This window comes from Myxine glutinosa, chromosome 3 (genome assembly GCF_964187855.1).
Source record: "Myxine glutinosa chromosome 3, kmMyxGlut1.1, whole genome shotgun sequence".
NCBI classification, from domain to species: Eukaryota; Metazoa; Chordata; class Myxini; order Myxiniformes; family Myxinidae; genus Myxine; species Myxine glutinosa.
Window position 1 is genome coordinate 104,241,131 of NC_136263.1, and position 24,917 is coordinate 104,266,047.

Here is a 24,917-nt window from a genome sequence, read left to right on the forward strand (position 1 = left end):
GGGCTCGAGGGGAGTGAATTACCACTGCGGCAAAGGCGGGGTTTGGAACATTCGAGTGGGGCTAGGGCGGGACGATATAATCCTGTGCCCAGAGCCTCCACCTCAGTTATGAGAGTGAAAGCGCTGTGTTCAGTTATGAGATGTGTGCAGGGCAGGCCAGACAAGTTATGAGAAGGGATGCGCTGAGTTGAGTTCTCAGTTGAGCTGGAGTCAGATCCCCGAGGAGTGCAGGCGAGTTGCGCAGCCCAAGAGACGAATTACGAATCGGAGTTGTGAGACCGGAGCGCTCAGTTGTATTAATCGCGCTGTGAAAGACAGCTGTGCCGGGCCACAGACGCGCGTATTTTCCCGCCTGCCTGCCTTTATCGAGACACGCGCCGCGAGGATTTTCCCGCCTGCCTGCCTGCCTTCGCCGGGATACGTGCTGTGACCGCCAGAGGGCCACGCCGCGTGAGCTGTTCCTGGAGCGACCAAAGCCGGCGCGTTCGGCGCGTGAACATTCTTCCTTCATCTCCCTGTGTGTGTAAGTGGGCCCATTGTCTGGGGAATAAGTTACGACTGCCCTGTGTCTCTTCTTCTTCCACACCATTGTAAATAGTAAATAAATCTGTTCTTCCTTTTGATTCGACCGTTTCGTCCCTTCCATCATTGACTTAGCATGGTACGAATTAGATCGCTCTGATCGGGTTCCATAAGCAAGGTAACAGCATGGGTCACGTGGTACGCCATCCGCTCGGGTGTACTCCATTACGCGTGGTTCGTGCGAGACTCGATCCCCGCTTCCGCTGCGGCGTGGGTACTTAAGGTACGTGAGAAATTGTCCCGAGACCCTTTTCCACGTCTGCCCGGAAGTGGCGACTCAGTCTCGTGGTTCGAAGACCCAAGGAGAAAAAGGGGCTTAATCTCCCCCTTTGTAAGGGGACGGGCTTCGCAAAACCACAACAATATTAACAAGCAAATGACAGATTTGGCAAAATTCCAACTTTTAAAAAAAAGATCACATATTCACCCAGGGTTGTGAGTGGCTGAAGAAGAAGAAACCCTCGCATGGGCTTCCCAGACCAAATAAATAATTCTGATTCTGGCTCTGCGATCTTCAGGTTTATTACTCCCGCCAGGGAGTAATGCATTCAATCGTGTCCGTCCGTCCGTGTGTGTGTGTGTTCGTATGTTCATGTGTTCGTGAACAAGATATCTGGAAAAGTTTTGAACGGATTTGGATGAAAGTTGGTGGGATGATTGCCCTTGGGATAAAGAAGAATTGATTAGTTTTTGGTGAAGCTCAGGATATTTTTCCGGATCCAGGAATTTTTTGGGGGAATTTTTTTGGGAAAGATTTTTTCTGTTTTACTGCATAAAAGTTTTTATTCTTATTCTTAAATGATGTTTTTCTCACCCAATTCCGAGATATATCAAAATAAATTCTCTGACAGTTAGGGACTACTTTCTTTTTCATTTATTGTTTTGGGGAGAGGGGATGTCAAACAAAACGTATTATTCCAACGAAACCCACGGCGGGAGGATGCGCTCTACTAAGTGGCGTTCTAGTTTAATTTTGTTTTTTACAGGAACTAAGGCTCCTAGTGGAGTGCGCGCGCGCGCACGCACACACACACACACACACACACACACACACACACACACACACACACACACACACACACACACACACACACGCATTAGACTCTCCAAAAAAAAAAATGGCACCGCATTTCTCACTGCACTCAGTGGGGCATTTCCTAAGGAGGAATTTCCTCCTCCCGATGGATGCTGACCGATGGGCAATGCCCATGATCTATCCTTTTAAAAGCTGAACATCAAGCAAGGAAGCAGCATAACATTTGACCTCCTCTCACCTTCTTTATTTGTATTTCCTTGATTAAAGCAAAAGCAATAAATGGGGCATTTTTTTCCAAAATGCAGTTCTAAAATATAGAAGTGTAAGGTTTTTTTTTGTTTGTTTTTTTGGATACAAGATCGAGGCTCGTGAAAGAGCTAACATGAATCACACAAAAAGTCAAACCGACACATAAAACACAAAATAAGGGGAGCGGTAGACAAGATGGGGAGAGAGGGGGAAGGACACAAACACAACATTTGAGAGCAGGGACATCGGGAGATTTGTGGGAGGGAGAGGGCTTGGGGGGAGGTGGGAGAGGTATAAAACACATGGACACTGCAAGGACTTCCAGGAAAAAAGTTGGAATTTCAAAAAAGTATATCTGGGGTGAATTAGCAGGGGGTAGAAAAGATCAAGGTTTTGGATGGGGGAAGATAAGAGATGGTGGTGAACAGCTGTTTTAAAGACCTGGAGGGAGGAGTGGGATTGAAGGGAGTGGGGGAGTTTGTTCCAGAGGCGGGAGAAAAGAAGAATTGAAGAGTGAAGGTAAGCAGAGAGCCTAGATTTTGGCAGTTTAACCATAAGAGGGTTGCTGGCAGGTCTTGTGCGACCTGTAGGAATATTTGGGGGACAGAGCACAGACAGAACTGGAGGAGCAAGGCTGGAGAGGAGTCGGTAGAAGACAGAAAGACCACCTACCTGCCTGCGGTGAGTGAGTGAAAGGCCCTCGGAGATGGCTACATCGCAGGAGATTCCAATGATTCTGAAAGCTTTGGTTTCAACAGCGTGAAGCCGAGATAGGTATGAGGCAGGAGCACCGGCCCAGAGGGGGGAACAGTATTCCATTGAGCTGCGGATGAAAGCCTTGTTTGTGGTGAGGAGCTCAGGTGTGCCAAAGAAGGACTTCGCACGACGGAGGATGCCCAGTTGGCGACTGGCTTTGGAGGCCAGCTTGGAAATGTGATTTTTCCAAGAAAGATCATGGCAGATAGTGAGACCCAAAAGCTTGAGGGACAGAACTTCTTGGAGAGGATTGTTGAGAAAGTAGATTGGAGGGTTGTCCAGTCGGTCCTTTCGGAGAGACATTGTAAGAGTGTGAGATTTGTCAGGATTCAAACACATGTTCCACTTGTTTGACCAGTCTGTGATTTTGTCCAGCTCTGCAGAGAGTGAGGAGGCTGCAGACTGCCTATCTGAGGGATGAGGAATGGAGTGGGAGAGAGTGGAGTCATCAGCAAAGAGGTAGAGAGGATTTTCCAGAGAGTCGGAGAGATCATTGATGAAGACCAGAAATAGCACAGGGCCCAGAACACTACCTTGGGGAACTCCAGCCAGAACAGGAAGGGGAGATGAGAGAAATCCATTCAGGGCCACACGTTGACTACGACCAGAGAGGAAATCCATCCGCAACCCATGCGTGGAGATTTCCATGGATACCATAGGAGGAGAGTTTCGTGAGCAGAGCTGGGTGCCAGACCGTATCGAAGGCACGTGATATGTCAAGGGAGACGGCTCTGATTTCCTGTTTGGCATTGAGGACCTCCATCCATTGTTGAGACAGCAGAAGCAACATGTCCAGAGTAGAATGACCTGGTCTGAATCCAAATTGATGATCAGAGATCAAGCCATTGGAGAAGAGGAAAGATTTCATATCCGAAGCAACGATGGATTCCATGACTTTGCTGATAATTGGGAGCAGGCTGATGAAAGGTAACCGTTTAATGAACGTTATTTACATGGAAAGGTTTAGAATTAATCAAATTATGTTTATGTGGACAGGTGATTAGATTTGCTTTTAACTGAGGTTTTTGTGTGTTTTCTGCTGCTAGAAAATTACAAATCATTCCAATCAAAGGATTTTTCACCTTGTTGACGGACTTGATGGAAGCGCAACACTCATCGTGAGTGATGGCATATTGAACTGGAATTCAATTACAAATTTGGATTGCTAGTTGCATCATTATTGAGGTGCATCTGTGCCTGATCCCGATGCAGCGTGGCTGCAAGTGAGGTGCACGATGGACCAGGGTTGCAGTGACAACTGCAATCCAAATTTGTTCTCTTCAGTAACTGTTTAAGCACAGGCTGCTAATAATGATTGCGATTGTGTAGCATTGAATACTTCACTGCCTTCTTTTACGGATTCGTCACTTCCATTGTTGTGGTTCTCATCCACTGTGAACATTTTTGGTTCCATGTACAATTATTGTTATCGTTTAAGTGAATTGGAGATCTGTTTTCAAAAGGTAAAATAAATTAGTGTTTTAAAAGAAACCGGAAGAGGAGGAGGAAGAAGAGGAAAAGGAGGCGGAGCCAGTGAGGTGGACAAGGAGCCGAGCTGCTTTGAGGTTTTGAGCAAACGCTGGCGAACGAGGGTCACGAGTGAACTTTGGGGTTTCCTGGGAAAGGGATTCCTGCGACAGAGTTGTTATCGCTGTGACAGTTAAACCTGCATGACAGGTTTTGCGGTTGATTCCGAAGACAATAATTGGAATGCCGTTACGTCTCGAGAACGGACCGTTGGCCATTTTACCTCGCACCTGATTTCGGATCACTCCAGGCTTTTCACCTCGCTTCAACCATTTCACCGCATCCAGACGTAACCTGGTGTGTGTGTGTGTGTGTGTGTAACGTGGATTTTGAGTGGGAATTTGCGGTTCGCCGTCTGTGAAGCGTTGAACATCCATAAAAAAAACCACCTTTAGAGGCCATTTTTCCCCGCAAGCGGGGGTTGGCCTTTTTCGGGAACTGTGGTTGTTGTTGTTTTTCGGTCCCCTTTTTGAAGCAATGTTTTACGGCCGGATGCCCTTCCTGATCGCCAACCCTTTTTGCCGCCTTTAACGACAAGCAGGGAATTACCAGTGAACTGGTACTCAATTTGCCGACCTCGGAAGGATGACAGGCTGAGTCAACCCCCCTGGCGTTAATTCAGCGATTGACCGGGATTCGAACCCAGGATCCTAGGATCCTAAGCCGGCACCCTAGCCGCTAGCCCAACACCAGGGTATAAATGAACGTCCATACCCGAAGGTGTGATTTCCCAGTCGCCTCTTGAGGATACCTTTGCCTATCTTTGGCAGTGTGACTGTCAACCGAACAGGATTCTGGTCTCGATACGACATCGTTCTGACGATCACTGAAGCGTGGATCGACTTTGGCTTGATGCCGGGATAGAGACATTGGGAATGTTATTTTCGCTCACTTGGAACATAGCGAGTTATATTGTACGAAACTGATGGTACCATCATAGGAATGATATATATTGGTTGTACAATAATGATTAATATTATTATTGTGCTGTTATTATTATGTGACCTTAATACAATACTTGTTTGTTGGTAACAATTGGTGTGGTTTCACCATTGATCTTTGACACAGAATAACACATCTTTCTGCCGTGACTCCTCTCAGGGCTCGGAGGTACACCGTGACCGGGGTTTGGGGAGGAGCACGTAACGGAAATTGGGGGCCTCGTCCGGGATAGAATTCCCTAACATTCCCAAAATTCCCAAATTTGGAATTTTCTAACATTCCCAATTTTTTTCAAAAATTGGAATTTTTTTTGTGTGAAGGTTAACAGGTGCTAACTAATAGTCACCATGGTGTTTGACGAAGAAAAATTTGCGGCATCCCCTAATGAGGCACAGTTCCAGGCGTTAAAAAGATCGGAACTCATGATATTGGCCAAATATTTTAACTTGGAGGTCCGAGTTAATATGAAGAAAGCAGAGATGCAAGACATTGGTGGTAGAGTCTCTAGTGGGACAAGGAACATGGGAAGAGGTAGCCTTGGATTGGTTACCAGAGGATAAAGGAAATGTGGAGCTCTGGAAAATGGAGATGCAACTGCAGAGCCAGGAAAGGTTAGAAGAGAGAAGAGCAGAGGAAAGAGCAGAGGAAAGGAGAGCTGAAAAGGACTCGAGGAGAGAAGAGCAGAGGAAAAGAGAGCTGAAGAAGAAAGAAGAGCAGAGGAAAGAGCAGAGGAAAGGAGAGCCGAAAGGGAGTTAAAGGAACGTGACATGGAGTATCAGAAGGAACTTGAACTCAAGGAGCTGGAATTAATGGGAGAACGGAGAGAAGTAGTATCCATGCTGGCTAGTTCGACAACCAGTCAGAACTCTTGGGATGTTGGCAGGCATGTGAGGCTGGTTCCACCCTTCAATGAAAAGGATGTAGCCAAGTTTTTTTTGCACTTTGAGAAAGTCGCTCAAATGCTAAAATGGCCTGTGGGGTCCTGGACTATGTTAGTGCAAAGTGTTCTGGTGGGTAAAGTTCAAGATATATTTTCGGCTTTACCGATTGACCAATGTGTAGATTATGAGAAAGTGAAGAAAGCCATTCTCAAAGCCTATGAATTGGTCCCTGAAGCTTACCAGCAAAAATTCAGGAATGCCAGGAAGAGGGAGAGTGAGACCCATGTGGAGTTTGCCAGAATGAAGGAAACCATGTTTGATAGGTGGTGTGACTCGAAGGAGATTGGGAAAGACTTCAACCTGTTACGACAATTGATCTTGGTGGACGAATTCAAACAGTGTGTCCACGTGGACATTAAAGTACATCTGGATGAGAAGAAAGTACTAGAGTTGTATGAGGCAGCAACCGTGGCAGATGACTATGCCTTGACACACAGGATGGGGTTCCACAAACCTAATTTTCCACCTGGAGTTAGCCAGGGGAGTTATGGTAAATCAGGTTCGGAGAACAGATTTTCATGGAGGCAGCCTAGAGAGGACTATGGGGACAAATCTGATACCGTGACTTTTAGGGATCAGAAGACTGCAGTTCCAAGACATACCTATCTTCCGGGGGGCCCAAGGCAGACCACGAGTTTTTCCTCCGGGCCGACTTGCACTTTTTGCAAGAAACCTGGGCATTTGATGTCCCAATTTGACGGTCGTCGGCTTTTCTACATCTCGCGTCTTGTCCCTTATAGCCCTGGTCACCTTGGCTACCCTTTGCTCCAGCTCTCTCAATCCACGCTCCTCGACCCGCGTTACCTCGTCGCGTACCCTTGGGACCTGCTCGCCCGACTTGCGCCTCATGTCCTCCATCATTTTTTTATTATCCCTTCTTGCCTCTGCTATCCGTTTTTCCACTTCACACCTGGATTCCTCCCTCAATTTTTCCAGATCACACCCGGATTCGTCTGACATGGCGTCCCTCTTCCAATTATACATTGACTCTTCCATAGAGGCCCTCATTTGTGCCAGAAAATGGACCCAGTCCATCGACGCTGCGGGCGTGGCTGCCGTAGCCACGTGCGAGCCGCCGCCATTTTGTGCGTCTGAAACCTCCGCTACCGCATTCGTATTGCCTTCCTCCTCCATTATTCCCACTGCCTCCCTGGGGTCCTGGGTCGACTCTACCCCCTCTTCTAGCTCCCCTACCGGCATCCGGTCGCCTTGATCATCCATGGCACGATTTTAATTTGGATGTTAATAACAATTTCGGCCGCTCCAAATTTTGACCAAATTTTTTGATGTTCTTAAAAATTTGGTTTGGGTCCAAATCCCACTCCTGACACCAATTGTTACGGAAACGGGGACGGCGCTCCCCTTAGCAAGGGGGGCTTAATCCCCCTTCTATTTGCACTGGCCGTCTCCGATCCTGAAGCTACCCCACTCCCCTGTAGGGTGGGATTGGCCGAGGTGATTGGTCAAGGGATTCCCGTACACACCCCCGCCAATCCCTCCACAAGGCAGGTGGGTAACTCCGCTCGAAACCACTGACAAGATGGTATTTGCCGAGCGGGTTAGCAGTCCGAAGTTCGAGCCGTTAACAAAGACTAACCCGATTGCGGAGCTTTGGCCGAAATCGCACCACAGGAACTCAATGGGGAAATCTCTAAAACGATTGGATGAGAAACAAGAAATCAAAGAATGGAGGAACAGGTATTTATTAATTACTATTTACACAACCCAAAATCAAAGAGAAGAAAAGAACTCAAAGTAATAAACGGAAAATGGAAGGAGCAGAAGGACACAGAGCAAGCTTATCTACACAGGCTTAACTTATACCCAGGACAGAACAAACAAGACAAACTCACATACACGAATGGATAGTATGGCAGGGGTGGATGGCTGGAAGGGAGAGAAGAGTCCGTTCAGGATGGCAGGCTGGAGGCGAACGGCCGCCGACTCCTCCGCAATCTGGTTCACGCGCAGCAGCGCGTCAGAGTTTCGCGCGCAGGGGGTGTTCCAAGCGGCGTTTCCCTCAGGCCTCATACGTCCTCCGCCTCATGCGTTCTCTCTCCACTGCTTTGCCTGCCCACCTCTCTCCACAGAACTCTCTCCACAGAACTCTGCTCACCTCTCCACAGAACTCTGCTCACCTCTCCACAGAACTCTGGTGGGGGCTCCGTGCAACGGGTTATATAGCGCCACACCCTGGAACGTTCGCGAATCTCCTTGATCATTCTCTCTCCGCCCTCTCAAGCCAAACTCACTCATTCTTGGTTGGTTGATCGGGGCTGGCTGACTCCTCCTCTTGATGACGATGGGCGGGCCACGCCCTTCTTCTCAGAGTTAGAGCACATGGGCGATGGCGGCGAATGCAGTTGGTAATGGAGGTTCTGGGGCCATCGAAAGGGGATCTATCTTATTTGACTTTGGTGCAACGTAAGATCGACTATTGGACACACAGCCTTATCTGAAACACCGACTAATGAAATAACTATAGAGAGGTTCTATGATTGGCTACGTGCTTGTACATGGACTAGCTAAGGTGCTCATTTCAATTAACAGCCAATTAAGGGGGAAATGTACACGGGGGGTTATTAGGGATGTTAATACTAAATTTGATAAAGTGAAGGTTCTAAAAACCGCAACAATATGATTAGAACGTATTGTTTTGAATGTGACAAGGATTGGGATGAAGGAATACCCTTATTGTTGTTTGCTACGAGGGCATCTGTTCAGGAGTCATTGGGGTTCAGTCCTTTTGAACTTGTGTTTGGACACTCAGTGTGAGGACCATTGAAATTGGTGAAAGAACAGTGGCTACAGGAGGAGTCGCAGTCAACAGTGGTAGAGTATGTGTCAACGGTTAGGCACAGATTGGCAAAGGCTTGTGAAGTTGCGAGAAGGAACTTGAAAGTGGCACAGGATAAAATGAAAGTGAGACATGACAAGAAATCTCAGATAAGAAATTTCAATCCTGAGGACCGAGTGTTAGTGTTGCTTCCTGTTCCAGGTCAGCCACTACAGGCTAGATATTTTGGTCCCTATGCAATCGAAAGGAGGGTTAATGAAACGGATTACATGGTGACAACTCCCGACCGACGGAAAAAGCGGCAGCTGTGTCATGTCAACCGACTGAAGAAATATTATGAGAGGAAGCCTGTGGAAAAAATGGTTCCTGTCTCACCTGTCGTGCCTGTAGTCGGGGTGCAAGAGAATCCAGAGATTGAGGCGGGTGTGAAGTTTGATAACATTGATGACCAGGCATGTCCCAGATTGACGAACACGGAAGTGTTGAGCAATTTAGAAGAGAAATTAGGTCATTTGACGAGGGAACAACAAGGACAACTATCCAGCGTAATTTTTGAGTTTGCACATTTGTTCACAGATGTACCTGGTCGTACTGACTTGGTATATCATGATATTGAGGTGGGGAAGCCACTCCTGTGAAACAACACCCCTATCGGATGAACCCTGTGAAGATGGATTATCTTCGGAAGGAAGTTCAGTATATGTTGGAGAATGACATCATCGAACCAAGCAGCAGTGAATGGAGCTCACCATGTGTGTTGGTTCGAAAACCCGATGGCAGTTTTCGCTGTTGTATGGATTTAAACGGGTTAATGCAGTGACCAAGACCGACTCATATCCCATCCCGAGGATTGATGACTGCATTGATAGAATAGGCCCAGCTAAATTTGTAACTAAATTTGACTTGCTGAAAGGGTATTGGCAGATTCCTCTTACTGATAGAGCCAAGGAAATCTCGGCTTTAGTCACACCAAATGGGTTGCATCAGTACAAGTTTCTTCCCTTTGGATTGAAAAACGGGCCTGCTACATTTCAACGGCTGATTAATAAGCTTATTGCAGACCTTGAGGGGGAGGAGGCTTATCTGGATGATGTCATCATACACACCATGACCATGGAAGATCATGTCAAACAAATTCATGCATTTTTCAAGAAGCTGACCGAGGCAGGGTTGACCATCAACTTATCTGAGAATGAGTTTGTAAAAGCACAGGTGGTGTTCCGAGGCCATGTAGTAGGTCAGGGTCAGGTGCAACTGGTGACAGCCAAGATAGAAGCCATTGATCGCTTCCAAGTTCCAAAAGGGAAGAAGGAGCTTATGAGATTCTTGGGTATGGCTGGTTGGTACCCGCGGTTCTGCAGGAATTTTTCTGATGTGGTAGCCCCTTTAACGAATTTGCTGAGGAAAGAGACCAAGTTTATTTGGGATGACAAATGTCAAGCTGCCTTTGTCCACGTCAAAGCAATATTAATGAGCTCTCCTGTCCGAACAGCCCCGGATTTTCAAGAACCATTCAAGTTGGCCATTGATGCAAGTGATGGGGGGGCTGGGGCAGTTCTATTACAGGAAGATGGTGATAGCATTATCGAGCGTTTTTTTTTTTTTGGTTTTTTTTTTAAACTGTTGGTGTTTCCAACAGTTAAATAAAACGCAGACGCACACACAGACAACTCGCGTTTTATATATATGGCGTTTTATTCAGAGATGGCTGAACGGATCTTCATCCAACTTTCAGAGGTTCATCAGCGAGTGCCTGGGAGTGTTTTAGGCCAAAAAAAAAAAAAAAACGTTTTTTTAGAGTTAAAAACAAACAAACCAAAAAAAAAAAACGCTCGATAGTGCTGAAGCATTTTTTAATGAATGACAGTTATATACAAGTGCACATTCGCGTAAATAAATACAAAACAATAACCAGACATTTGAATACAAATAAATCAAACGATTCCGGAAGTGTATGAATTTGGTACGACAGCTTCTTCTTCTTCTTCCTGATCAGCATCACACTTAACTCAGAAACGTGAGCCACATTCACTCAGAACGTGAGCCACATTCACTCAGAAACATGAGCCACTCCCCTGCCTCTCCTGCCTCCCCCCTCCCCTTCTCCCCCATCTCCCACCCTTCCCCCCCTCCACTTCCCCCCCCTCCCTCCCCTCATCCTTCCCTGCCCCCCCCCCTCCCCTTTAAGATATAAATTCTCTGTAAAAGAGCTCCCACTTCTGACTGCTCCCCTTCCTCCCCTCTCTTCTCCTCCCCTCCTTCCCCCTTCCCCCCTCCCCTCCCCCTTCTCCCCTCCCCCTTCTCCCCTCCTTTCCCCCACCCCCGCCCGGCAACGCCGGGTACTTCTGCTAGTTCAATATAAATCATCAAATTAAAATATAAGAATTATACATAAAAATTCAACAACAAAAAACAAAAACCTCAAATAAATTCGATAAAATAAATCTACATTCTGCACACAAAATCCACAAATCAGATCACACTTAAATAATTAACCCCGAGCACGTAACACGACGCCCAATCAATCCAAGGTGTCCTCGACTCGGTTACAGGTTTGAGGTAATGAAGAACATATCATGCGCAAGTTTTACAAATTTATCACATCAAAAGAAAGGGAATAAAATCGAATGATAATGTTTCTCCTATTACGACCACAGTACTGTATTATTTTTAGGTCATCAGATCTGAATTGCGGAAGAGATGACGTTATAAAATGGGTCGTGATATCCAGATGTCTATCCATCTGTCCGGTCCTCCGTCCTTCCGTTACTTTTTGCTTTTTTTGCTATTTCTCCCTTATCACCACCAAGCTAATGAGTCCGAAACGTGACATATGAATACAAGACAGTATCCCGCACAATCGCCTAGGCTTTGATTTTTCTATTTCGGATCATGGGGGATTGGGGGGAGCAAAAGGTGGTTACCCCCTGAAACCTCGGATCCCTACACGCCCCTCATTTATTGACCGATTGCTCAGAAACCCGATACAGACCTTCTACAGTCACATGAAAAAGTAAGTACACCCCATGTAAAGTTTTGACTTTTTCAACATATTTCAACATACAGCTATTTGATCTTCATTTCAACAATATTGTAAGATAATGGTGATATAATATAACAAATATCATGAAACATTTACATTTTGTAGTCCATTGTATAATTTAAATAAACATAAATGCAAATTTCACACGTGGAAAAAGTAAGTACACCCCGACATTTATCACTACTTCAAATACCTAAAATTAGAATCAGGTGCACCAGCTCAGGTGCAAATGATTAGAACATCATTAGAGAGGATCTTGGAGGAACCTGTCTTATTTAAACCTCAGACATTTAGTTTGGTTTGCTCTTTGTTGTTGAAGTGTGCGGCGTCACCATGCCTAGATCAAAAGAGCTCTCTGAGGCCTTCAGAAAGAAGGCTATAGATGCCTACGAGTCTGGGAAGGGAGTTAAAAAGATCTCCAAACAATTTGAAATCAATAATTCGACTGTCCGGAATCACATCTACAAGTGGAGAAGATTCCAAACAACTGCCAACTTGTTCAGGCCAGGCGGCCCCAGCAAGTTCATCCCGAGAGCAGACCGCAAGATGCTGAAAGAAGTCTCTAAGAACCCCAGAATGTCATCACGGGACCAACAGGTAGCTCTTGCCACTGTTGATGTCAAAGTGAACGAGTCTGCCATTAGAAAGAGGCTGCACAAATTAGATCTACATGGGAGGTGGACGAGGGGGAAACCTTTGCTGTCCAGAAAGAACATCAGGGCAAGACTGAAGTTTGCCAATGAACACCTCGGCAAAGACCAGCACTTCTGGAACAATGTGCTCTGGACAGATGAGTCAACGGTAGAGCTATTTGGCCACAGTACCAGAAGACATGTGTGGCAAAAAACAAAGACAGCATTTGACCACAAGAACCTGATACCAACTGTAAAGCATGGTGGTGGAAATATTATGGTTTGGGGCAGCTTTGCTGCATCAGGGCCTGGGCAGCTCACCATCATAGAATCCACTATGAATTCTTCATTGTACCAGAGGGTGCTTGAGGATAATGTGAGGCCATCTGTCGGAAAGTTGAAGCTCAACCGAAGGTGGACCTTGCAACATGACAATGACCCTAAACATACCAGTAAATCCACCAAGGAATGGCTGAAAAGAAAGAAATGGAGGGTTCTGGAATGGCCGGGTCAAAGCCCGGATCTAAATCACATCGAGATGTTGTGGGGGGATTTGAAACGAGCTGTGCATGCAAGAAACCCCTCAAACATCGCACAAGTGAAATAATTTTGCATGGAGGAGTGGGTAAAAATTTCTCCCAGTCGATGTCAGAGACTGACTAGTAGACAGTTATAAGAAACGCCTACTTGAGGTTGTTTCTGCCAAAGGGGGAAATACCACCTATTAGAGCCAAGGGTGTACTTACTTTTTCCACATGCGAAATTTGCATTTATGTTTATTTAAATTATTCAATGGACTACAAAATGTAAATGTTTCATGATATTTGTTATATTATATCACCTTTATCTGTCAATATTGTTGAAATGAAGATCAAATATCTGTATGTTGAAATATGTTGAAAAAGTCAAAACTTTACATGGGGTGTACTGACTTTTTCACATGACTGTACTTGATGATCTGCAGGATCACCCGGTCTTAGATTGTTCAATTTCCTATTAGGGAGCCTCTAAGGGATCGGGAGTCTCCCAAGGGTTCAGCAGAGGTCTGACCTCCAACCTCAAGAGATGACCGTCAGCCCACTCGGGAATAATTTTATAGTTATCAGCACTCAGAAAAGAGATACAAGGTTGCATTAACGATACAATGTTCAGAGGTAATTGTTTTTTTTTTAAAACATTTGTACAAAATCGAGGCTCATGAAAAAAGCAAGATTAAAGAGCAGGAAATGTAACGCACCGACAGTGGGACAACGCGGCATCAATCAGCGGAACGAGCAAATAGGAAAAGATGAGGAGAGGGAACATCAACAGAGCCAAACGAGGGACATGAGCATGCTTAGGATAGCAAAGAGGAAATCGTCAGGATTCTTCGACTCCTTTCCCAAACTGTTATTGTCTGACAGTGCAGCTGCACTTGTGCATTGTTAAAAAGCGAATTGCTGCAAAAAATCTATTAGCCACCAGAGAAAGAAAATTCGTAAATGAGTGAGTGGACAGTGATTAATTTCAATGAATCAAATAATATAATGACATACACAACTGGTTCAGTCTCTTTTTCAACCAGTAGAACTCACCACTGCGATATTCTGCATTCTCAGAAGGTCATTCACAGCTTCTTCTGCCTCCTTTCCCTGGAACTTGACTTTTATTTGAGCTTCTGCCCAATTCTCCTGCATGGGATCGGAAAGATAAATGTATCACACGAGAAAGAACCTGCTCTTTATATTATATGAGATGTCCTGCTAGCGATTGGAGGTATTAGAGGAAGGTGGGAAGGTCAAGTAAACTTGCAGTACCTGCAAACAATAAATAAACATGTAAAATTGTACATAGTCGCAAATTAAAATACCTTACAAAGTCCAGAACTCACCTACATGAAGAGAGTCCTGTGCAAAAGTATTAGGCCACCATGTTTTTTCCACTAATTTGTAATTTCTCTCCAGCAGGTAATATAAACCCACACCTTTCCCAAGATATAGAAATCCATGACAATCAAAATAATACTGTCGTGCAACCACCGAAATTAATATTTGGCAGTCGCGGATGCCGATCACGAAGGCTTTAACTTCCGAGGCGAAAACTCAATGGCAGAATCCAAAACCAAAAGCCCCAAGCGCGCGGAAGGGAGGGGAACGGCGAGAGCCCCCGCAGCCTTATCTATTAAAAGCAACCAGGAAACTGCATTTAGCTATTTGTACAAGAAAATAATGCAAGGGTTTATTCAATGAAAGCAAGGACAGGAAAAAGCATGCGCCGGAAAATCTAATGCCTAATTTGGGATCCCACACACACAGATATCAGATACAAGACGAGGGGATCTGAATTAAAGAAAAGAACACGTCATGTAAAATGTATACGTGGACCTCGGCTTATCTGTCTTTGTCGTTGGCTCTGGCCGCCCTCCAACTCCGCCCCGTTCGGCGTCCCACGCGGCGCTCTCCGACTGCCTCTGAGCACCACAGCAACACGAAGGCCCGAGCCAATGCCCACTCCGTTCGCACACGAGGCCCCAAAGCAGGACAGCAAGCTCCACTCAGGCTCTGAACTCATCTCAGGATCTTCGATCTGAACTGCCTGAACTATGGTTATGGCGCTCGACACTCAACTCCGCGTCGGATCTCCGATCTCAACTGCAACTCGTGCGCACCTCGTCTCTCTACTCGGGATCAGATCTCTCCTCTCTTCTCGACTCCCCAAATGGCGTCCGGCCCCCGTTAATATCCCCGGCCGATGACGTCAGCTTTGGCGCTGTCAACCAATCAGAGCCTGCACCGACTCGCCAGCTCACCCCGGTGCACGCCCACTGCGTCACTCTCACTCCCGTCCCCTACTCCGTGGTCATAGCACATGCTATGCGAGGTGGATAGGCCTCTCGGAGGTGTAAATGGTGGCGGCCATTATCGGCGGTGTCCTGGCCTGATTTCTTCTGAGGTCATGTGAAGGGCGTTATTAGTGTTGTCCTAAGGGATCCTAACTAAGTGTTTAAGTGGTGTGAAGTGCCAAAATGGACAAAGGTTTGGCTAACCAGGTGAGACATACATTAACCTATGAACATTTATTTTTATTTTATTATTATTTTTTTTGTATACAAGATCGAGGCTCGTGAAAGAGCGAACATTAATCACACAGAAAGACAAACCGACACATAAAACATATAACATCGGGAGCGGTAGACAAGATGGGGAGAGAGGGGGAAGGACACAAACACAACATTTGAGAGCAGGGACCGAGAGACATGGAGACATCGAGAGATCTGAGAGAGGGCGAGGGCTTTGGGGGGGGGGGGCATGGGAAGGGGGCGGTGGGAGAGGTATAAAACATATGGACACTGCCAGGACTTCCAGGAAAGAAGTTGGAATTTCAAACAAGGTGGATCTGGGGTGAATTAGCGGGGGTAGAAAAGATCAAGGTTTTGGATGGGGGAAGATAAGAGATGGTGGTGAACAGCTGTTTTAAAGACCTGGAGGGAGGGGTGGGATTGAAGGGAGTGAGGGAGTTTGTTCCAGAGGCGGGAGAAAAGAGGAATGAAAGAGTGAAGGTGAGCAGAGAGCCGAGATTTCGGCAGTTTAACCATCAGAGGGTTGCTGGCAGATCTTGTGCGACCTGTAGGAATATTTGGGGGACAGAGCACAGAGGGAGCTGGGGGTGCAAGGCCGGAGAGGAGTCGGTAGAAGACAGATATAACATATAGATTAACATATAGATATGCTACATTAACATATAGATATGATTAACATGATAACATATCGATATGATTAACATATAACTACATTAACATATAGATTAGTAACATATAGATTATTATTATATTATTAACATATTATATGTTAACATGAAGGAGCTGCGCTCCAACGCGAGTCGAAAGAATTGACGCGACCAAAGACGGAATTCGTCCGAGTTGCTTTATTGAAACAAAACAGCTCAGGTATTCTGAAAAGCCCGTTTATCGGGCAGCAATATATATACACATTTATGCCCGGGCGTTTGCCCGGGAAAACCGAGACCGGGCATGCCCGGGTGTCAAGGGCGAGTCCTGGAAAGGCGAGTCTGGACATGCCCGGGCGTCCTGGACGCGGCCTGGCAAGTCGAGGCTGGGCGTGCCCGAGCGCTCTTGGCGAGCCCTGGAAAGGCGAGAGCGGGCATGCCCGGACGCTCTGGGCGAGCCCTGGAAAGGCGAGTCTGGACATGCCCGGGCGTCCTGGACGCGGCCTGGCAAGTCGAGGCTGGGCGTGCCCGGGCGCTCTGGGCGAGCCCTGGAAAGGCGAGAGCGGGCATGCCCAGGAAAGACGAGACCGGGCGTGCCCGGGAGGTTCGGGCGTGCCCGGTAACAGCGAGTCCGGGCATGCCCAGGAGAGGCGCGTCTGGGCCCGTCCGGACGAGCCCGGCATGGCGATCGCGCCCTGGCCGCGTCCTGGCAGGTGCAAGGCGATTGTGTACATTCAGCGGGAACCGCTACACATGCCCCTCCAGAATCGACCTGCACCGGCAGGGTCAATTTAAGGGGGGTCCGGATGACCCGGCCAAAGCGACCCCTGGAGGGTCGTAGGGGGGGGGGGGTCCGATCCGGTGGTGGGTGGTCGAGCGGGGGGAACTGTAGACGGGGGGCAGCCTCGGCGCGGAGGAAGGGCCAACCGTGGTGGTCGGTCGACGTCCACGTGCGCCGGTTTGAGGCGGTCCACAGAGATCCGGTCCGACCGGCCGCCGACGTCGACGACGAAGGACTTGTCGCCCCGTCGCAGTACCCGGAAAGGCCCGTCGTACGGCGGCCGGAGAGGCCCCCGGTGCACGTCATGACGCACAAAGACGTACTCCGCTGTGCGAAGCGCCGGGGGCACGTAGGACTGGGGGCCACCGTGGCGGGACGTTGGCAAGGGGGCAAATCGGAGGGCGGCCTCCTGGAGGTCGGCCTCCTGGAGGTCCGAGCGCTTGTGTGCGGCGGACCAGGGACTGGTAGCGTCGGGCACAAACTCGCCCGGGACGTGGAGCGGCTGGCCGTAGACGAGCTCGGCGGCGGACGCCCGGAGGTCCTCTTTGGGGGGCGTGCGGAGGCCCAAAAGGACCCACGGCAGCCGGTCGGTCCAACCGTCGTCCTGAAGGCCGGCCATGAGTGCGGCCTTCATGGAGCGGTGAAACCGCTCGCACAACCCGTTGGCTTGGGGGTGGTAGGCCGTGGTGCGGTGCAGCGTGACCCCCAACGAGCGGGCGACCGCGCCCCAAAGTTCGGACGTGAACTGTGGGCCGCGGTCGGACGAGATGTCCGCCGGTGCGCCGAAGCGCGCGACCCAGGTGGCGATGAACGCCTGCACCACGTCGGCGGTGGTGGTGGAGGTGAGGGGCACGGCCTCCGGCCACCTGGTGGTCCTGTCCACCATGGTGAGCAGGTGGGTGAACCCCCGCGATGGGGGCAGGGGACCCACCAGGTCCACGTGGACGTGGTCGAAACGCCGTGCAGGCACGGTGAAAGGTGCTAGCGGGGCCTGGGTGTGGCGGTGGACCTTGGCCCGCTGGCAGGCCGTGCAGGCGTTGGCCCAGTCGCGGACGTTCCGTCGAAGGCCGTGGCAGACGAAACGCGCCGACACCAGCTTCTGAGAAGCTTTCCGGCCCAGGTGAGAAAGGCCGTGCATGGAGGCGAAGATGCGGCGCTGCCAGGAAACGGGCACGATGGGGCGAGGCTGGCCCTGGGAGACGTCGCAGAGCAGGACGGTGCCCGCGAAGGGGATGTCGGCCAGGCGGAGGCCCGTGTCCGCCGCCCGGAGGGCCTGCACCGAGGTGTCGGTGGTCTGGTCGGCCGCCATGAGCGCGAAGTCCACGCCGAGGTGGACCGCGTTCGCGCTGGCCCGAGAAAGACAGTCGGCCACGGCGTTGTCTTTGCCGGCGACATGCCGGATGTCCATGGTGAATTCCGACACGGCGGAGAGGTGGCGCTGCTGGCGGGCCGACCACGGCTCCATGACTTTGGCCATTGCGTAGACCAACGGCTTGTGGTCGACGAAAGCCGTGAACGGGCGGCCCTCCAGGAGGTGTCGGAAATGGCGAACGGCCAGGAATAGACCGAGCAGCTTGCGGTCGAATGTGCTGTATTTTAACTCGTTCGGCCGGAGCTGCCGGCTGAACAAAGCGAGTGGCTGCCAAACCCCGTCCACCCATTGTTCATGGACGGCGCCCACCGCGTAGTTGGAGGCGTCCGTAGTGAGGGCGATGGGCGCGTTCAGCACCGGGTGAGCCAGCAGCGTTGCGTCGGCGAGGGCCCGTTTTGCGCTCGCGAAGGCCGCGTCCATGGCCGCGGACCAAACGATGTCATGCTTGGCCGGCTTGCCCCAGAGGGCCTCGTAAAGGGGCCGCATGAGCTGAGCAGCGCGGGGCACGAATCGGTGATAAAAATTCACCATGCCGAAGAACTCTTGTAGGGCCTTGATGGAACGGGGACGCGGGAACGTGGTGATGGCCTCGAACTTGGTCGGCAGCGGCACGGCCACGGTCTTGGTGATGCGGTGGCCCAAAAAGTCAACGGTCGTCGTGCCGAAGTGGCATTTGGCCGGGTTGACAATTAAGCCGTGCTCGCTGAGGCGACCGAACAGTGTTCGGAGGTGGAGGAGGTGCTCGGCGCGGGACGTGCTGGCGACGAGGATGTCGTCCAGATAGACGAAAATAAATGGCAGGTCGCGCAGCACACCGTCCATTAAGCGCTGGAACGCCTGGGCCGTGTTCTTGAGGCCAAACGGCATCCTCAAAAATTCGAACAGGCCGAACGGCATGATGACGGCCGTCTTCGGGACGTCGGCCGCCCGGACAGGTACATGGTGGTATCCCCGTATCAGGTCAATTTTGGAAAATATGACCCGTCCCGCCAAACGGGCGGAAACATCCTGGATGTGCGGGATCGGGTACCTGTCGGGGGTGGTAGCGTCGTTGAGGCGGTGGTAGTCGCCACACGGGCGCCATCCGCCCCCCGGCTTTGGCACGATGTGCAGTGGTGAGGCCCACGCGCTATTGGAGCGCCGCACGATGCCGAGGTGCTCCAACGCGTCGAACGCGGCCTTTGCCACGGCGAGCTTGGCCGGGTCGAGGCGGCGGGCCCTGGCATAGACCGGCGGGCCCGTAGTGGGTATGTGGTGCTTGATCCCATGCCGCACTGCGACGGCCGAAAACGTCGGCTGCGTGAGGGCCGGGAATTCCGCGAGCAGGCGAGCGAACTTGTTCGCCGTCGGGAGGGCTCACGCCAGTTCGGTCGGCGCGGAGCTGCTCATGATGCACGCCAGGGAGCTGAAGGTCTCGGCGTTGACAAGGCGACGACGTTTGACGTCGACCAGCAGCCCGTGCGCGCAGAGGAAGTCGGCGCCCAGCAAAGCCATGGGGACGCAGGCGGTCACAAAGGTCCACTGAAAGCGCTGGCTGGCGAAGCAGAGGGTGACGTCGCGCGGGCCGAAAGTGCGTATGGCCGAGCCATTAGCAGCGACCAAAGAGGGGCCGCAAATGGCGTTCCGCCTGTCCTGCTCGGAGGCGGGTATGACGCTCAGTTGGGGGCCGGTGTCACAAAGGAAACGCCGCCCGGACGCTTTGTCCCGAATAAAAAGCTAGTTGCCCGAGTGGCCGGCGCTCATGGCTGGGAATGAACGCCGGCCCGGCCGTTTCCCGACTTGCCGAAAGTGCACGGGGGTCGGCACGTCCGAGCCTTGTGTCCGAACCTGGCGTGGTAATAACACCACGCCTGGTCAGGTGGAGGCCCCGGCCGTCGTGTCGGCAGCGGTCGGCGCGGCGTGGCGGCCGCCAGTTGCACCGGCAGTTCGGCCTTCAACCGCGCAGGGCGCTCGGGCGTCGCCACGGACGGCGGCAGGCTCCAGGTAGCCGCGCCGATGTGTTGGCCCGCCGAGGAGATCTTATCGGCTTCCCTGACGAGGGCGCGGGGATCGGTGATCGACGTGCCAGCCAGGGCGAGGCATACCGGGTGAGGCAGCTGGCGAAGGAACAGCTCGCGGAACAGAAAATCCGGAGAGTGCTCACCGAGCAACGAGAGCATATAGTCCATGCGCTCGGACGGGCGCGTGTCGCCGAGCTCGGGCAGGTCGAGCAGGCGCCGTGCGCGTGCCGCCGGCGAGAGGGCGAAAGCGTCGAGGAGGAGCGTCTTCAGCGCGTCATACTTGTCGGCAGCCGGCGGGTGCTCGAGGAGGCTCAGGGCGCAGGCCACGGTGGCGGAACCGAGCGCTGCCACGACGTGGTGGAAGCGGGTGTCGTCCGCGGTGATGCCTCGCAGGGCGAACTGGGAGTCCGCCTGGGCGAACCAAACAGCCACGTGAGCCTCCCAGAAGGTAGGCAGTTTAAGAGTCACTGCCGTGTCCATGTCGGTAGGTCACCAGTGAAGGAGCTGCGCTCCAACGCGAGTCGAAAGAATTGACGCGACCAAAGACGGAATTCGTCCGAGTTGCTTTATTGAAACAAAACAGCTCAGGTATTCTGAAAAGCCCGTTTATCGGGCAGCAAGATATATATACACATTTATGCCCGGGCGTTTGCCTGGGAAAACCGAGACCGGGCATGCCCGGGTGTCAAGGGCGAGTCCTGGAAAGGCGAGTCTGGACATGCCCGGGCGTCCTGGACGCGGCCTGGCAAGTTGAGGCTGGGCGTGCCCGAGCGCTCTGGGCGAGCCCTGGAAAGGCGAGAGCGGGCATGCCCGGACGCTCTGGGCGAGCCCTGGAAAGGCGAGTCTGGACATGCCCGGGCGTCCTGGACGCGGCCTGGCAAGTCGAGGCTGGGCGTGTCCGGGCGCTCTGGGCGAGCCCTGGAAAGGCGAGAGCGGGCATGCCCGGGAAAGACGAGACCGGGCGTGCCCGGGAGGTTCGGGCGTGCCCGGGAACAGCGAGTCCGGGCATGCCCAGGAGAGGCGCGTCTGGGCCCGTCCGGACGAGCCCGGCATGGCGATCGCGCCCTGGCCGCATCCTGGCAGGTGCAAGGCGATTGTGTACATTCAGCGGGAACCGCTACAAACATATATATTATTAAGACATATAGATTAACATTAACATATCGACATTAACCTATGAACGCCCTATATACTCGGGCTCTGCTCATTAAACCCGACACTACCTATCACCCGAATCTCCTGGTAGATTCACAATTATACACCTTAACCGACAAAACGCCTACACATGGACTTATTACAGGTAGTGTTCCTTACCTCGACATCTCTAAGCATGGTACCTACTTAGATCTATTCTGCTCTATATATAACTACCCAAATTCATAACAATACTTTTACACCAAGAAGGCAATTCCTACAGAGGAATATCCTGAAAAACAGGCATTCCCAGATGTGGCATTCAAGCAACAATATAGAAGCTTAATGAGACTGGAGAAGTTAAAGGAAGAAAATGGATTGGAAGGCCAAATAAACTGAACAAAACAGTTGAGCATTATTTAAATAAAAGTTCCTTAAGGAATAGAAAACAAAATCAAGTGTGGAACTTACACAAGAAATGGCACAGACATCAGGGGTTGAAATGGACTCATTTACTGTCAGAAGGCCTCTTGTCAAATGTGGTCTCCATGGACGAGTTGCTGTCAAAAAGCCCTTTTCTGGGAAAAGGTTAAAGAATAGCCAATAAACTGAAATATGCCCAAGAACGTCAGAGTTGAGATGCTAATCAGTGGGGAAACCTACTTTGGAGTGACGAGTCAAAGTTTGGAATTCTTGGAGCACAGAGAAGCCAATATTTCAGAAGTGGGGTTGGTAAGAAGTACATATAAAAGGATCCGTGCCGACAGCCAACTGTGGAGCATGGTGGAGGTCTGTTCAGCTTTGGCGATGTATTTGTGTTGCTGCTGTTGGTGATTTGGTGAGAATTGAAGAAACAATGAATGTTGCTAAGTGCAAAACAGATCCTAATATATCATGGTAGTGTGGCGGACACGAAAGCTCACTGGCGCGAGGGCATCATTCCGCGCACCAAGTGGGCGGCGGCCACGCCCGAGGGGTAGGCGTGGCCGCGGGATATACACCGGGCGCGCAGCCCGGAACGCTCGAGTGTTACAGTGGAGCTCTTGAATAAAGACTCTTACAACTTACCGCGTTTTCCGCTTCCTCCTTGCTTACAAGCAGCGCGCGTAACACCGCGCTTCATTGGTGACCTCCGACGTTCTGGTCAGCCGTCACTGACCACCCGAACCCGCCACAGCCATGGCAACCAACGCGGTAGCGATAAAGCTCCCCGAGTTCTGGGAAGCTCAGGCGGAGATCTGGTTCCTGCAGGCCGAAGCCCAGTTCAGGCTTCGACGCATCACGGCGGACGAGACACGCTACGGCCACGTGGTCGCCTCCCTCGGGGCCGGCGCGGCCGCCCGCGTCGTGTCGGTCCTGAGGAACCCACCGGCCGACGACAGGTATGAGGCGATCAAGCGTCTCCTCCTCGCCACGTTCGGCCTCACGGTGGACGCACGGGCCGATCGCCTCTTGGACCTCCCCGAGCTCGGTGACACGCGACCGTCAGTCCGAATGGACCATATGCTGTCGCTCATGGGCGACGAAACCCCGAACGCTCTATTCCGGGCGTTATTTCGATGCCAGCTGCCGGCACGAGTACGCCTCGCGTTGGCCGGTTCCGCGACAACGGAACCCCGCGCGCTCGCGGCCGACAAGTTCTACGCGGCTTTGGACACGCAGGCGAGTTTCAGTGCGGCCGTAGCGGCTCCCAAGCCCGAAACTGCTGCGGGTGCCCACCCCTACTACGCGACGCACCTTGTAGCCGCTGAACCTCCTGCGGGTGCCCACCCCTGCTCCGAGGGGCGCCTCGTGGCGGCCGCCACGCCCCGCCCACCACCACCGCGGAAACCGCGGCCTCCGGCTTCGCCGCAAACCTGGTGCCATTTCCACGCTAGGTTCGGCCACGAGGCTCGGCAATGTCGCCCGCCGTGCTCATTCGGCAGGTCGGCAAACACCCGGGCCGGCCCTCGGTAGTGGCACTGAGCGCCGGCCGATTAAACAGCCTCCTGTACATAACGGACACCTTATCCGGGCGCCGTTATCTGTGCGACACGGGAGCGCAGGTGAGTGTCGTTCCCGCCGGTACGTCCGACAAGCAGACCGCGGGCCGGGGTCCCGCTCTGCTTGCTGCCAACGGTACGAGCATTCGCACGTACGGAAAACGCTGCCTTTCTCTGCGGTTCGGAGGGCAGGTTTTCCGATGGTCGTTCGTGACTGCCGACGTGCCTATGGCACTGCTCGGCGCAGACTTCCTCTGTGCCAATGGCCTGTTGGTCGACGTCAAGCACAGAAGGCTTGTCCAGGCTGAGACGTTCAGCTCGCTCGCTTGCGCGCTGCCCGCATCGTTGAGCAGCTCACGGAGCGGCTCATCGAGCGGCTCGCCGAGCGGCTTGCTGAGCGGTTCGGTTGCGGCCAGGTTCATCTGCATGCTTCCGGCAGCGGACGCATTCACCCGCCTCCTCGCCCGTTTCCCGGCCCTCACGAGGCCAACCTTCTCGGCGGGGACCGTCAAGCACGGGGTGGAACATCACATCCCCACCGCCGGGCCACCGGTCTACGCCCGGGCACGCCGCCTCGAGCCGACGAAGCTCGCAGTAGCTAAAGCGGAGTTTGCTATGCTGGAGCGGCTCGGCATCGTGCGGCGCTCCGAGAGCGCTTGGGCGTCGCCGCTCCACATCGTGCCCAAGCCCGGCGGGGGATGGCGATCGTGCGGGGACTACCGCCGTCTCAACGACGCCACCACCCCCGACCGCTACCCCGTCCCCCATATTCAGGACTTTTCCGCCCGCTTGGCGAATATGTCCTTCTTCTCGAAGGTGGACCTCATACGCGGTTACTACCAGGTCCCCGTCAGGCCGGAGGACATCCCGAAGACGGCTGTCATCACGCCGTTCGGTCTTTTCGAATTTCTTCGGATGCCCTTCGGTTTGAAGAATGCAGCTCAGGCGTTCCAGCGCCTCATGGACAGCGTCTTGCGCGACTTGGACTTCATCTACGTCTATCTGGATGACATCCTCGTCGCAAGCGCGTCCCGCGAAGAGCACCTACACCATCTCCGCATGCTCTTCGAAAGTCTGGGCCAGCACGGCCTGATCGTGAACCCCGCCAAGTGCCGGTTCGGTGTCGTCGAAATCGACTTTTTGGGGCACTGCGTCACCAGGCATAGGGCCGTCCCCCTACCGGCCAAGGTGGAGGCGGTGAAGGGGTTTCCGCGCCCCCGCACGATCAGGGGGCTCCAGGAGTTCCTGGGCATGGTAAACTTTTACCACCGTTTCCTGCCCCGCATCGCCCAGCTCCTGCGCCCCTTGCACGAGGCCCTCCGAGGGAAGCCGGGCAAAGGTGACGTCACCTGGACCGAGCATATGGACGCGGCGTTCGAGGGCGCGAAGCTCGCCTTGGCTAACGCCACCATGCTCACGCAGACGCGCACCCGGCGCC

General features: G+C 51.9%; 1 protein-coding gene across 1 annotated transcript in view; it reads right to left on the reverse strand.

The window, feature by feature from the left end:
• Positions 1-24,917, reverse strand: part of LOC137424185 (E3 ubiquitin-protein ligase Midline-1-like) — a 70,033-nt gene that overhangs the window by 13,732 nt on the left and 31,384 nt on the right. Inside the window, exon 3 of the mRNA XM_078773595.1 lies at positions 14,080-14,175. Within this exon, the coding sequence (XP_078629721.1) occupies positions 14,080-14,175 (96 nt within the window). The remainder of the gene's footprint in view (positions 1-14,079; positions 14,176-24,917) is intronic.